The 12,833-nt window shown below is 51.9% G+C and overlaps 5 protein-coding genes across 5 annotated transcripts; 2 read left to right on the top strand and 3 right to left on the bottom strand.

Annotated features, from left to right (window-relative positions):
- Positions 1-3,630: 3,630 nt before the first annotated feature.
- Positions 3,631-4,727, bottom strand: TrAtP1_011093 (uncharacterized protein; the record flags this gene model as incomplete). Its single annotated transcript, XM_066114958.1, has 2 exons — positions 3,631-4,251; positions 4,515-4,727. The coding sequence occupies 2 exons, from the start codon at positions 4,725-4,727 to the stop codon at positions 3,631-3,633; spliced, it is 834 nt and encodes a 277-aa protein (XP_065971055.1).
- A 2,845-nt stretch (positions 4,728-7,572) lies between these two features.
- TrAtP1_011092 (uncharacterized protein) lies at positions 7,573-9,194 on the top strand (the record flags this gene model as incomplete). Its single annotated transcript, XM_014093468.1, has 3 exons — positions 7,573-8,348; positions 8,522-9,092; positions 9,147-9,194. The coding sequence occupies 3 exons, from the start codon at positions 7,573-7,575 to the stop codon at positions 9,192-9,194; spliced, it is 1,395 nt and encodes a 464-aa protein (XP_013948943.1).
- A 431-nt stretch (positions 9,195-9,625) lies between these two features.
- Positions 9,626-10,300, bottom strand: TrAtP1_011091 (uncharacterized protein; the record flags this gene model as incomplete). The annotated part of the gene is made up of 1 exon (XM_014093258.2): positions 9,626-10,300. One exon carries the CDS (start codon positions 10,298-10,300, stop codon positions 9,626-9,628), a length of 675 nt encoding a protein of 224 aa, XP_013948733.2.
- Positions 10,301-10,340: 40 nt separating this feature from the next.
- On the bottom strand, positions 10,341-10,778 carry TrAtP1_011090 (uncharacterized protein; the record flags this gene model as incomplete). Its single annotated transcript, XM_066114957.1, has 1 exon — positions 10,341-10,778. The coding sequence occupies one exon, from the start codon at positions 10,776-10,778 to the stop codon at positions 10,341-10,343; it is 438 nt and encodes a 145-aa protein (XP_065971054.1).
- A 485-nt stretch (positions 10,779-11,263) lies between these two features.
- On the top strand, positions 11,264-12,475 carry TrAtP1_011089 (uncharacterized protein; the record flags this gene model as incomplete). The annotated part of the gene is made up of 5 exons (XM_066114956.1): positions 11,264-11,287; positions 11,353-11,485; positions 11,699-11,792; positions 12,167-12,177; positions 12,285-12,475. The coding sequence occupies 5 exons, from the start codon at positions 11,264-11,266 to the stop codon at positions 12,473-12,475; spliced, it is 453 nt and encodes a 150-aa protein (XP_065971053.1).
- Positions 12,476-12,833: the final 358 nt, after the last annotated feature.

The raw sequence follows: 12,833 nt of genomic DNA, 5'->3' as shown, positions 1-12,833 counted from the left end.
GAAAGAGGAGAAGAAGATTTTAGTAATGGGAAAGTGTCGGGGGACCTTGCGTAACGCATCTGTTGGCCAAAAAAAAAAAAAAAAAAAAAGTTCTAGCACGGGGCGATAAAAGAGGCGGAACGGAGTGGATACGAAGGGGTAATAGAAATATAAAAAAAACGTCGGCATCGGACTGCATGGCCGGTTTATTATCTTTTTCTCTTCCTTTTGGTGTGCCCTTGTAATTTGGATTTGCCGATGATGACATGGGGGGGGTTAATTGAGCAAAAGATGTAGAAAACGTAGAGAGAAATGAGTATATGAGGATCTGTACATCTCGTCTTAGATGGTCCAGGTTTCTGAAAACGGCGGAGTGATGATGGATAGCGCAGCCATACAAAGAACCGCCAATTGATACTGTACTGCACCGAACTGTAACCATTAACAGCACTAAAGAGAGGCGGCTCCGGCTTCGCTCCGTATCACTAACGGCCATTTAATCTCGTTCCGCCTTTTGCTTTGCCCAGATCTGGGGGAGCGCTAATGCTGTTAGCAGTGGCAGCTCGGTAGTGGTAGCATCAGCAGGCCAGCGTCCAAATCAGGGACCGCTCCAGACCCTTCTAGGGGTGCAGCAGGCGATGCACAGCGATTATGGCGGCGCACATGACTGGCTGGCCGCAGGTACGGGGCCTTGCCATTCTGCGGCCGCGATGCATACGTCACTTGGAGCCAGATGCAGAATGTGGCCTGCTTTGGTGCACCTACATTGAGTGATCGGCACCAGAAAGAGAGTTGAGATGACGGTTTGGAATGTCATGATGCCCCGCAGTGGTTGATGCCAATGCCGTTGTTGATTCTCTGATACGACCAAGCCTATTGAAATCGGGAGTTTAAATTATTATAGCATCTATTTTAATCTAGATATGTGCTCGATATAATACCAAACATTGCCCTTTTGCAATTATACGGCGAAATAAGGTAGCAGTACCGCCTGGGCACATGCACCCTCCCGCAGCCACCGGCCATCCGCCCAAGTACAATCCAGGTACAGCTCCACCGACCGCTTTTCCAAGTGTTCGATTAGGATAAGCGCAAACGCTCAACCGCCATCTTCCCATCTTTGAACTTTGTGCTCAGCGCCAACTCCAGCGATAGGAAGCCAAACCTTTTTTTTTCCCTTTTGCGATTTTCCTCGCAGCTTCACGTCTGCAACACTCCCCTCGCCAAAACTCGCACTATCAGCACTACTTCCTCTTCACCCCCTCACGACGGCCACAGCCAACTGCGCTGCGCTTTTGCTGCCGCGGGTTTTTCCATTGCGCTACCAACCCGTCCGCGACCTCGTCGACAACGCCTTTGCGGGGGGGTTTCAAAGGGCCCAGAGCAAAACGATGCGCGCCCATCCCGCCGCAGCTGCTTCGTAAAACGCGTTCCGTCCCCTCGAAACAAGAGTCGCCTTGCTGCGCTCCATTCTCTTCCATCATCGCCGCCGTCCTTGTCCCTGTCGACCTTGCGCTTCGAGGCTCGCAGCAACTCAATCGACCCGGCGCGCGTCATGGATCGCCCGTCCGATGCAGCCCCCGATGGCTCCTCACCAAGAACATTCGCCATCAACCACGTCAGGCCAAAGTCTAGCTTCCAAGGCTGTTCGCGGATATCCGACTATGAGCTACAGGGGAAATTGGGCGAGGGTACTTTTGGGTATGATTGGCCCTTTGTTCCGCATCTTACCTCAATGTCCCCAAAAGCGAGGCTAACGCAAACGACCATACCATAGTGAGGTTCACCGCGCTCGATCACGCAAAACAGGCGCACTTGTCGCCTTGAAAAAGATTATAATGCATCATGAAAAAGATGGCGTACGTGGCGACACCGGGTTCTCTGGAATCGCTTTCCTTCTTCTAACTTGCTTCAGTTTCCCATCACCGCTCTGCGAGAGATCAAGCTTCTCAAGCTGCTGTCTCACCCAAATATTCTACGATTGGAAGACATGGCCGTAGAACATCCCACAAGGGCGAGTGAGTAATTCTCTTTATACTCTCCTCTTTGACCAATTCGAGCCATTCGTTGTCCCGATGCGCTGACCAGGCCATCCTCAGCCGACAAACGCAAGAAACCCATCATGTACATGGTGACGCCGTACATGGATCACGATCTCTCTGGCCTCCTCGATAACCCATCTGTCCACTTTAAAGAAGCCCAGATCAAATGTTACATGCTCCAGCTGCTCCAGGGTCTGCGCTATCTTCACGAGAATCACGTCCTCCACCGAGATATGAAGGCTGCCAATCTTCTCATCAACAACAAGGGCATCCTCCAGATTGCCGATTTCGGTCTCGCACGCCACTACGACGGGCCAACGCCGAGAGCTGGCCACGCTGTTGGAGATGGCCGACGAGATTACACTGGCTTGGTCGTTACGAGATGGTATCGACCCCCCGAGCTTCTACTGCAGCTAAGACAATATACCACTGCCATCGACGTGTGGGGAGTTGGGTAAGATGGACACACTCATATATCTTTGCTTTGAGCTTTCCAGTAAAACTAATGCCGTGGTAGCTGTGTCTTTGGAGAAATGTTATACGGCAAACCCATCCTTGCCGGCGAGAGCGATGCCCATCAACTTGATCTTATCTGGGATCTCATGGGTTCGCCCACTGATGAAAACATGCCGGGGTGGAAGAATCTGCCGGGAAGCGATCATTTGTCTCCCAGATCACGACCTGGAAATCTTCAGAGCCGCTTTAGGGAGTATGCCTGCCCAGTCCTCTTCACTTGACCCAACGTCTACACATTGCTGACTCTAAATTCCTTTTCATAGATATGGCTCTGGAGCAATCTCTCTGCTGAAAGATCTATTGAAGCTGGATTGGAGGACACGGATAAATGCCGTGGATGCGCTACAGCACCCGTACTTTAAGAAAGAGCCCCTACCCATGGAACCACATCAGCTTCCCACCTACGAAGAAAGCCATGAGCTGGATCGAAGAAAGTTTCACGACCGCAAGGCTGCCTTGCCTCCTGCGCCCAAGGGAGGAACGGTCGGCCTGGGACCTGATGCAAATGGAGCAACCGCAGGCTTCAACAGCAGTGACGGATATGGTGGCCGAAACGGCGCCAATGGAGGGCGGTTCAGGGGTGGACCGGACGAAAGGCGGCCGGCTTGGCAGAGAGACCGAGAGCGCGGCCCTGCATCACGGCCTCCCCAAGACCGATCTCAAAATTGGGACGACGCTGACCATCGGGATCGAGATCGGCCGCCCCGCAATCGCGCGCCAGGTCGTGGGCCGGAGATTGATACATATATCCCAAGCTATGGACGGGAAGAAGGTGGAAACAACCGTCGCAGGGATGATGACCGGCCTCGGGATGATCGTCGACGTCCCACCAGCAAAGACAGTGGACGACGGTACGATAGAGACCGGCGAACGAGGAGTCGAAGCCGCTCGCCCATGCACGATAGGACCCGCGAACGAGAGATTTATCGACGATAAATACGGCAAGTCTTAAAGAAGAAGAAATCAAATTGGCCAACATCAACATTACCATACACAATATGATTTGAGCCATATGTATGGTCGTTTAATGACGGTAGATGGAGTTGGCATACACCTTGCGCGCGCCCCTTTGTATACTTATTTTATGATATCCCTAGGAAACACTTTTTCTTCTACACCTTTTATACGGGTTTGGACAGGCGTTGGAGGCAACAGAATAAAGAATTGGAAAGGTGTAACGGACTTTAGAGCGTTGTTGCCTGCTCGCAGCAGCGAAGATTGAAACGAATAGCGTCTCCATCATTATAGAGAATGCAATAGCACAACACACACATATATAATGGAAGAGTACAAAACCAAACCGCTTGAATAACGCCCAAATAGCAGCATAAAGTGACCAATTAACTATAGAAGATTCATAAGGAAGAGACGAAGGAAGCGAAGAAGGAGGAAGAGGAAGAGGAAATCTATAATTCAGAATCGTCTTCTTCTTCGAGAATCGTCTGTGACAAGAGCCCAGTTGCAGGGCGGCGCCGTGAGGAGGCATTAGGATCAGGCCAATACCACTCTCCGTCATTAGAGGATGAATCATCTTTGATGAGGGGGGTCGGACGAGAACGGCGGCAATGACTTTTTTTGTTTGCGAAGCGCGAGAGCGAGTCCCTTCAGGGCTGCCGTTGACACCGTCCTGCATGCCGAGGTACGAAGTGATGACTGTTGACGAGGTGGCCAGGGTGAAGCCGGCGAAGATGCCGACTGCTGCGGCGGTGCCAAGCTGTAAGGATGATTAGCTACCAATTTCACTCGCTCAGTGAAAGTATGACGCGGCCATATATATCGCTCTTTCTCATATGGGTTTCTGAAAGGAGGGAAAGAGATTGGAGAAACTCACAAAGGTATATAACGGCTATGAGTTACATAGATAGGTAAGAAGATGATGTTAGTGTCCACTCTCACTAACACGTCGAAATGATGCAAACCAGATCGCGTAGAACATGATTGAGCCATTTTCTTTCCCCTGATGAAAAGAAAACATACCTGAAGAGATATGACGAAATCAATGACGCCCCGGCACCAGCCTGTGATGTACGAGAATAAATAAATCGCCGGCGCAAACACAACCCTCAAGGCGCTCAGGAGGTAATGTATCGGGACATAGGCCAGTCGGAAAGGGAAAGCAAAGATGCGGCCGATGAAAGAAGCGTAGTAGAGGCTGGCGCGGAGGCCATCGAGGACGGCCGAGAGGTTCATTTTTTATAAGGCTGGTGTTGTTGACTGAGATGCATATGGAAAGGGGGGGGATGAGATTTCGATGAAGGCAATGGCATGTGAGTTGTTTGAGAGGCTTGTAGCATTGATGAAAGGGAGATGAAGAGGTACAACGGTACGTACTTGGGCGTGGCTGGTGGGATGTGGCGGGGCTTAACCTGGAGGGAGGAGGAAACGGCATGTTTTCGCAGCGTTTGTATTTTAGTATCTTAAAATGCATGTATACTGGGCATTTGTATTAAAATTAGAACTTTGAAGATCAGTGGGAACTCATTGGTTACAATATTGTGGTGGAAGTCTGAATATACCATTAAAACGTTGATGCTTCTGGTTACTTAGTATGTCAGATCTATGACATAAACCGCTTCCAATAAAGCCTATTGAAGTGCATGATCGTGTGCCGACATAAGACAATACTGTTTTATGATGAAATTGGCTAATGTATGCTGAAAGGGAGAATGAATTTTTACGAAAATAGGAATATTCATTCTTCTATCAGAATTAATCTGTAGTGTTGAAGATCGGATGAAGTGTGTAGTAGGCATGAACGCACCTTCCTTCAAGTAACTCGAACAGCGCACTTCTCCTCAGGCATCAGCACTTCACTATTTATGCTGCCACTTATTTCCTTTGCTTTCGATTTTTATTTTTGACTTTTCCATATACAATCCCAGCATGAAGACCGCGTTCGAGCACATCTGAATCAAACGAGTCAGTACCAAGACCACAGCAAACACTTGTCCATCTGTACATATACTGATAACAAGCATTTGAAGTCAACACGATGCCCAATAACGCGAAACCTCGAGATCTTGCAGTCTCTTTCAACCATCACTCAGTCTCGCACTCGGTGTATGGTCCACTCTTCACCAAAGTCAGAAAGAAATAACGGTTCGACCTATTTTACCTAGAACACATACGACCTATCCGAATACCCCCTTACCAACCAAATACTGCTCTAATCGCCAATGTGTGTTTTACCCTGAGAGGAAGCTCACCTAGTTGGGATGCAGTTTCGATAAAAGTACGCCAACATGGCAAGACTGTGATTATGCATCGCTTCATGCACATCTTCCCGGCGTCAAGCATAAAGCCTGCTCCTTGTCCACGTAGACTTGCAAGAAGACAATAAGAGTAAGTCTCATTCTATATCATGACGCTGGTGCCAAGTCTCCAAGCAGTTGAAGCTGACTTGGGTTCGAATCTTTTACCAGACCACAGCCAAGAGGCTCTAATCTTCAAACCGCAACGTCTACATGTTTTGGTGCAAAGAAATCTTGACCCACTTCTTTTTTCAGACACATAATGCTAGGGACTCTACTTCATTTGCTCGTGCTGGAGGAAAAAAAGGTGGGATCAAGTTGATACTAGGCATTGTTGCTATACCGGCTCGCGAAGGAACAGAGCTGGCTGGACATTTTCCTTTCTTCTATTGCTCTTGAGAGGGAGAAGCAAATATCTACCACAAGAGCAAAAATGCCCACCACTTCTTATCGAATAAAAACACGATGCCTATAAAAAGCCTCTCCCACAATGCTGTTGTACTTGTAAGTCGGCAGAGCCAAGTGCTGTGCGGAACGCTCCACTCGAAATGTCCCTTGATGTGTTCCTGTTCATGACCGTTTTCGTACAGTCATTTAGCATCGTAAACACGCCCGAAATGTCGCAGATCAGGTGGCTTGCCCTTCTGGCCTAAGTTTAGAAAACTCCATTACACGCTGGTTTTGGCGTAAGCTTTGAGTACTCAGTACATGGATAGAAATGTGAGAGTACAAGCTAGCGCGGGAGAGATAAGAGCTCAACTCGAAGTTCAAGCCACAGCCTTGAGGGTGCTCCAAGCGGGTACGTACCTCTATATATCGCTCCGCAAGCCCCGCGCGTGACTGCAGCTGCATCTTCCCCCACCCCGAAAAACAACGGCCTCAATCCTACTGGCCAGCTCCTCCAACCCACGATCGTCTGTCCTGCACGACCACGGGCTGTCACGGCTCAGGCGAGACGACACGACAGCGGAAGCCCGAAAGTTGCAGCGCAAGTCCCCCACGAGCATCCCGTTTTCGCTGTAGGCGCTGAGCAGGCCTGCAGACGCCGTCCACAAGAGGAGCCCTCAAGGCCTGGCGGGCAAGGGAGCAGATTGCCGGAAGTCAAGGCCCCTCTTGTGACATTCTTCTAGAGTGTTTGCTTTAATTCCCAGAGTCCACTCAGACGGGGACCTGGAATTGGCCATTGGCCATTGGCTAGTTGACTACCTAGTTGACTGATCAACGCTTGACTGGCGCTCTGCGCTACCGGGCACATTCGATCTGGCGTCGGCAAATCGCCTTGTGAGATATTACTGCTGCTAGGAGGCATAAACCGCTAGCATCACCACTTCCATCCTCGCGCATCTCGCCGGCCCCCAACCAGCCAAACACACATCGCAGGCCTCTCACCTGATCCGCAATCCTCCTCTAGACGCAGCTCCAGATCGAGAACAGAGCCAAGGCCGACGACACACCCGCATCGAGATTCCTCCCGGCTTCCCAAGGCACAAACCCCCACCGCCACTTCATCCTCTCAGCACGCCGCAATCCAACCACGTTCGTCCCAGCATCGTCACGCGAGACCTCACCCCCCATCTGCCGCTCCAGCCCTGGCTCGCCAGCTCCGAGCGAGAGCGCCTTGTGCAACGACAAGCCGCCAACCGGTCGCCTCTGCAACCCCCCTTTGCTCCCGCTAGCAGCCCATCCTCGCTGCCTGCCTGGGTCTGGGATTGTTGTTTTTTTCTCATCGCCTTCCCGGCTCGCTTCCGTCTCCCTGCGGCCACCCCTGGTCGGGCTTCCGAGCCATGGGTAACAACCATTCGGCGTCCAACAAGGCGGGCGGGCCTGGGTCGACGCCGCCGCAGGCGCAGTCAGGCGTCGAGTCCCCTCGCCATCACCATCGCAAGGACGGTTCGCGCAACATCCTCCCCATCCACCGCGCCGCCGCCGCCCCGGAGTCGTCCACGCTCCAGGCCCAGGGCTCCATCGCCGCCTCCGTGCCCAAGACCAAGAGCGTGCCCGCCACTGCCGTGTCTTCCCTCAGCGGCTCGCCGCATAGCAGCACCGTCTCCTCCGTCGCCAACGCCGCTGCCGCCGTTACTGCAGCCGTTGCCGCGGGCAGCCCCAAGCCATCCTCGCCGCGGCCAATTATCCGCGACGAACCTTCCAAGCCCGTCGCTGTTCCCATCGACGGGTCCGTGGCGCGCCCTCATATCCCCGCCGTGCCGCCGTATCTCGACGCGCAGCTCTTCTCCAACAATAGCCTTACAGACATGTACATGTCGCGCCCGCCCCGCCTGCCGCTTCCTATCGAGGAGGAGATACATCGACCTGGATCGCCCATTGCTGGCCCAGATGAGAACCTTACCGATCTCGAGCTGGGCGAGACATCCGATGGGTTAACAAGAAAGAACTCCGGGCTCAGCAACGGCACGGTTGAAGACGACGAGGGCGAGGAGCTACGCGTGGACAAGACCGGGCGAGTAGTTCCCACCAAGATTGTCTGGAACAGTGGAGGTGAAAAAGTATATGTGACTGGTACAATTTTCCAATGGAACAAAAAACACCGGCTGCTTCCTGTGTAAGTTGACACTGGTCACAAACCAATTGGACCAGTAAGCTAGGCGCATCTGGCTGCCTTCGGGAGGCTTCTGTGCCTAGCACGTGCCTGAAGCCATTTGCGCCCGCTCTGCTCACCCGCTGATCATTTTTGACTTTTTGGCTTGTGCTAACACATTTATCATGGCGGGATAGCGAGGGTCAACCCGGTGTCTTTGCCGCCACCATTTATATCCTGCCCGGTACGCATCACATCCGCTTCTTGGTGGATGGAATTATGCAGACGACGCCTGCTCTTCCCACGACGGTCGATTTCGGAAATAACCTGGTAAACTATATCGAAGTGAGGTCCGAGGACCCATTGGCAACGAAACAAGGCGAGCCTGGAGAAGCTGTTGAGGCTGGAAAAGAGAAGGAATTGGCTCAAAATGAAGCTCAGGCTACAGAGGAGCCCAAAGTTGCCAAGCACAGGCTTATTTCGCCACAAGAAGCCTACAATAGCCAAATTCCACCATACCTGCTCGATTTCGACCAGGCCGAGGAGTCACCAGCCTATCGCAATGCCGAGGGTGCCATTGAGAAGATGGCTACGCCTCCCAGCTTGCCTGGTTTCTTGGGCAAACCCATCCTCAACGCTGCCACCCTGATGAAGGACGACAACAGCGTCTTGAACATGCCGAATCATACTGTTTTGAATCATCTTGCTACGAGCAGCATTAAGAACAATGTCTTGGCCGTTTCAGCGACTATTAGATATCACAACAAGGTTGGTGAAGCGAAAAGGATGACTTATCGTGCATTTACTAATTTCGTCATTTAGTATGTCACTACAATTATTTATAAGCCCACTTCAGCGGATGAAGGTTAAAGCCAGCTCGCCAAAGGAGTATTATTGGCAACGCCAGAGTATGAGGAAAGAAGGTTGCTTTTTATGGTTTAAGAGAGTTAATATGTGTTTGCTTTTTCTTTTTCGCTTCCCCCTGTATCCCCTTTTATTTTATTACAATATTTTGATATAGGGAGGGGTTTCCCTTTTGATACGATATGAGTTTATTTACATGGAATGGTTGGATGCAATGGGAAAAGCTATGGGCTATATAGTTATGCCTGAGCTATGCCATATTAAACGGCAAGCTACTGTAGCTGAGCTAGCTAGGTAGTGGAAGTAGTAGAGATCTATAAGGGGTTCGCTATGAACCAACAAGATAGAAAGATGGGCAAGATGGACGGAATATTAAACACGATGTACGCATAATTTCACTTCTTTCTATCAGCTTTTTTGTGTATTTCTAACAGGCCTTAATCCCTCCATTCGACATATACATCATCTGTTCTAAACCTCTGCGTACACACGCTCTCGTCAAGCGGCGTCCGGAACCCCGTTCTATAGGCCAATAAGCCAGCATGCGCAATCATGATGCCATTGTCGATACAGAACCTCTCATCCATGGCAAAGACACTGCCGCCTCGCTCCTGAGCCATGCTCGCAATCATGTCCTGCAATCGCTCGTTGCAGCCCACGCCGCCGACAATAAGGACCTGGCTACTGCCCACGTGTGCCATGGCCCGCTCCGTAATCTCCACCAGCATGGCAAAGATTGTCTCCTGCAGGGAGAAGCAGAGATCCTCGACGGTGAAGCCCGCGCCGTCGGGCCCGCGCTCCAGCAGCTGCGCGGCCAGGGCCTCTGCGCTGGTGAGGATGCCGGAAAAGGAGCAGTCCATGCCCTTGACGATGTAGGGCAGCTCGAGCAGCTGCTTGCCCTTCTTGGCCAGCTGCTCGATGTTGTAGCCCGGCGCGGGGTCGTTGCTGATGTTGAGCACGCGGGCGAAGCGGTCGAGGCAGTTGCCGACGGCGATGTCGAGCGTCTCGCCAAAGATGCGGTAGCGCTTCTCGGCGTAGGCAATCACCTGGGAGTTGCCGCCGCTGACGTACAGCACGACGGGGTTGTCGGCGCCGGTGACCTCGCGGCCCATTTCGATGTGGCCGACACAGTGGTTGACGCCCACAAGAGGTCTATCCCAGAGTAGAGCCAGGGTTCGCGCGCCGATAGCTACGCTGGTGAGAGGGGCGCCCATGCCGGGCCCTTGGGTGAAGCAGATGCAGTCGACGTCGGCGGGGGGAGATGCCAGCCTCGGCGATGGCGCGGCGGGCGAGGGCGACGAACTCGGTGCGGTGGTGCAGGGCCGTGTCTTTGGGGAGGAAGCCCGTGCCGGGCGGGGAGATGAATGTGTGTCGCAGGTTGGAGAGGATGGTGGCGGAGGTTGGGGTGTGGCGGATGAGGCCGATGCCGAGCTTGTTAGCGGAGCCTTCGCAGCCGAGGGCGATCCAGGAGGATTTTTTGGAGGGCATTGGAGGTGCTGGTATTGATGTTGATGTGGGAGATGTGATGGATGTGGTTGTGGTGGTGGGTTGAGGAGGAGGAAGCGGCGAGGATACGGCGGCAGCGGCCATGGTGAATGAGGTTGCGGGTGCAGTATAATTTTATAAAGGCAGAATGAGTGAAGTTGAAGTCTTGTCTATCTGGGAGTTTGTTCTTGCGCCAGGGCTGGCGGATATATGTTTCCTGCGCTTTTGATGTCTGGAGTTGCGATCGTTCACGAGAGAGAATCGTTGTTTCTATCTTTGTCTATTTCTTTCTCTAAAGGGTATAATTATATTAGCACAGGTCTTTTTAATTAGAGAAGATAGAGGGTAACAGTTTCGGTTTAAACGAGATACATACCAGATCAAGGCAACTTGTTAATTCACATTGAATGTGATGTTGATTCAACCCAAAGTTTTGACGTTCAAAAAAATAGAGGGGTTCTCTGCCAGAAGCAGAAATTAGCGGGGCGCTCGTCATGGGCTTTCAACCTGCCACTGCGGTTTGGCGGAAATAGTACGTACCTGCCATACTTTACCACCCATCGTCTCTCCCCAATTTTTGTCATCTTGCAATGCATGCACTCAATACCACCTGGGTTAGCAAACCTCGTACTGTACCGTGTTCCTACATGATGCCTCGTCCTTTTTCCTCCCGGCTCAGTTCATGCTTTGCGCTAATGTACGTGCTACAGCCGATTCTTCCGCCGCAGCAAAGCCCGCGGGTGAATTGCGAGCTCCCCGTATAGAGTCGCATTGGATATCACGTCTCGGCAAAAGGCGCCGTGCTGACTTATGTAAGAGACTGCTTCCCCCGTTTCTGACTGCTAATCTACCTGCTGTTTCAAGGTAGCACCTCCTTCGTTCCTTTCAAGATGCTCGGCCTGCGGCTGATGTCTTACGACTCCGGAATCCCCATTGCTTTTTGCGCGCATGTTCGGTTATGGGCGAACATCTCGAGAACAAGAACACAGGCTCAGTGCAAGTCCTCTATACTGACCTTTCCACAGCGCCCTGTTCGGCAAATGGCCCTCTAGCGCCCTCTTGTCACCAGCCAAAGGCTCGCACTAACAGACACCACCTTGGCCCCGCTTCGCCGGCCCTGTACAAATGCCGCAAGTACTCTCTGGCCGCGCATCCCTCCAGGCAGGTACTCGCTGCCCATGTACATTTTGCCCAGGCAAGCTTTGCTGCCATTCACTTCCCAAGGTCCCTTGATTTGCGAAAGTGTGTGCTTCTGCTGCCGGTCTCTGCTGTGTGGCCGCAAATCCTCCCACCCTTCTCCCCAAAATAATCCACTTCCAGCCCGTTCCCGCGGTCCACTTCGACCACTCGCTTTCTTTCCCCTCGACTTTTTTTCCTTTCTAGCAAGTCTAGCTGGGACACCAGCAGGGAAAAAAAAAATATTGCAGCACAAGAGGAAGAAACTTCTTCTGTCTCTTAGTCCTTCATGATGGACTGAGTCTGTGAGACAATAGTTTTCTCAACGGTATGTTCTATGTCCTTCTTGCAAGGGAAAACCCGCCCCTTTGAACCTATCTTCTCTTCTCTGCTGCCATCTATTTCGGCGCCTGCTAACACCAGCCTTGGCCGCAGAGGAAAAAATATCCAGCCGAGAAAGAAGAAAGACAGAGCCTCTAGCTGCTCCTTCAGCTGGCGAAAGTGATGATCAGCCTCTCTACAAGCTTCTTCATCGTCGACGCCCATGGCGAACCTCGATCACGGCCGGCGAGTCCACGTTGCGCAGGCCGGCCTTCCCCTCACGTCATCCGCCCTGGTCGCAATGAGGTGAGGTGAGACCGGCCTGCGTCACGACACCACCCGCCCTACGAGAAGAAGAAAAGAGCTCTCACAAGCACAAATCGGACTGTCGGCAATGCCTGGACTGTCTACCATCGAGTCGGATACAGCTCATCACGCGAATTGCATGCGGCCGAGTCGAAGAAAAAAAAAAAGTTCTGTTTCCTGGTCAAGAGCCAGTTGAGGATCTAGGTTGTATCTTTTTTTTATTTGTTCCCGTTGCAGGGCCTCTTCTCTTTCTAATCCTAAAGAACCGACCCCAACTCCCAACTCCTCGCAATGCCCTGACCAAGGCTACTGTACTATACATCGGTGGCCTTTTTTTTCATCTACAGCAAAAGATCC

Source organism: Trichoderma atroviride, chromosome 6 (assembly GCF_020647795.1).
Source record: "Trichoderma atroviride chromosome 6, complete sequence".
Lineage (NCBI taxonomy): Eukaryota > Fungi > Ascomycota > Sordariomycetes > Hypocreales > Hypocreaceae > Trichoderma > Trichoderma atroviride.
Note: the sequence above shows the minus strand (reverse complement) of the source record. Positions and strands in the feature narration are given on the sequence as shown.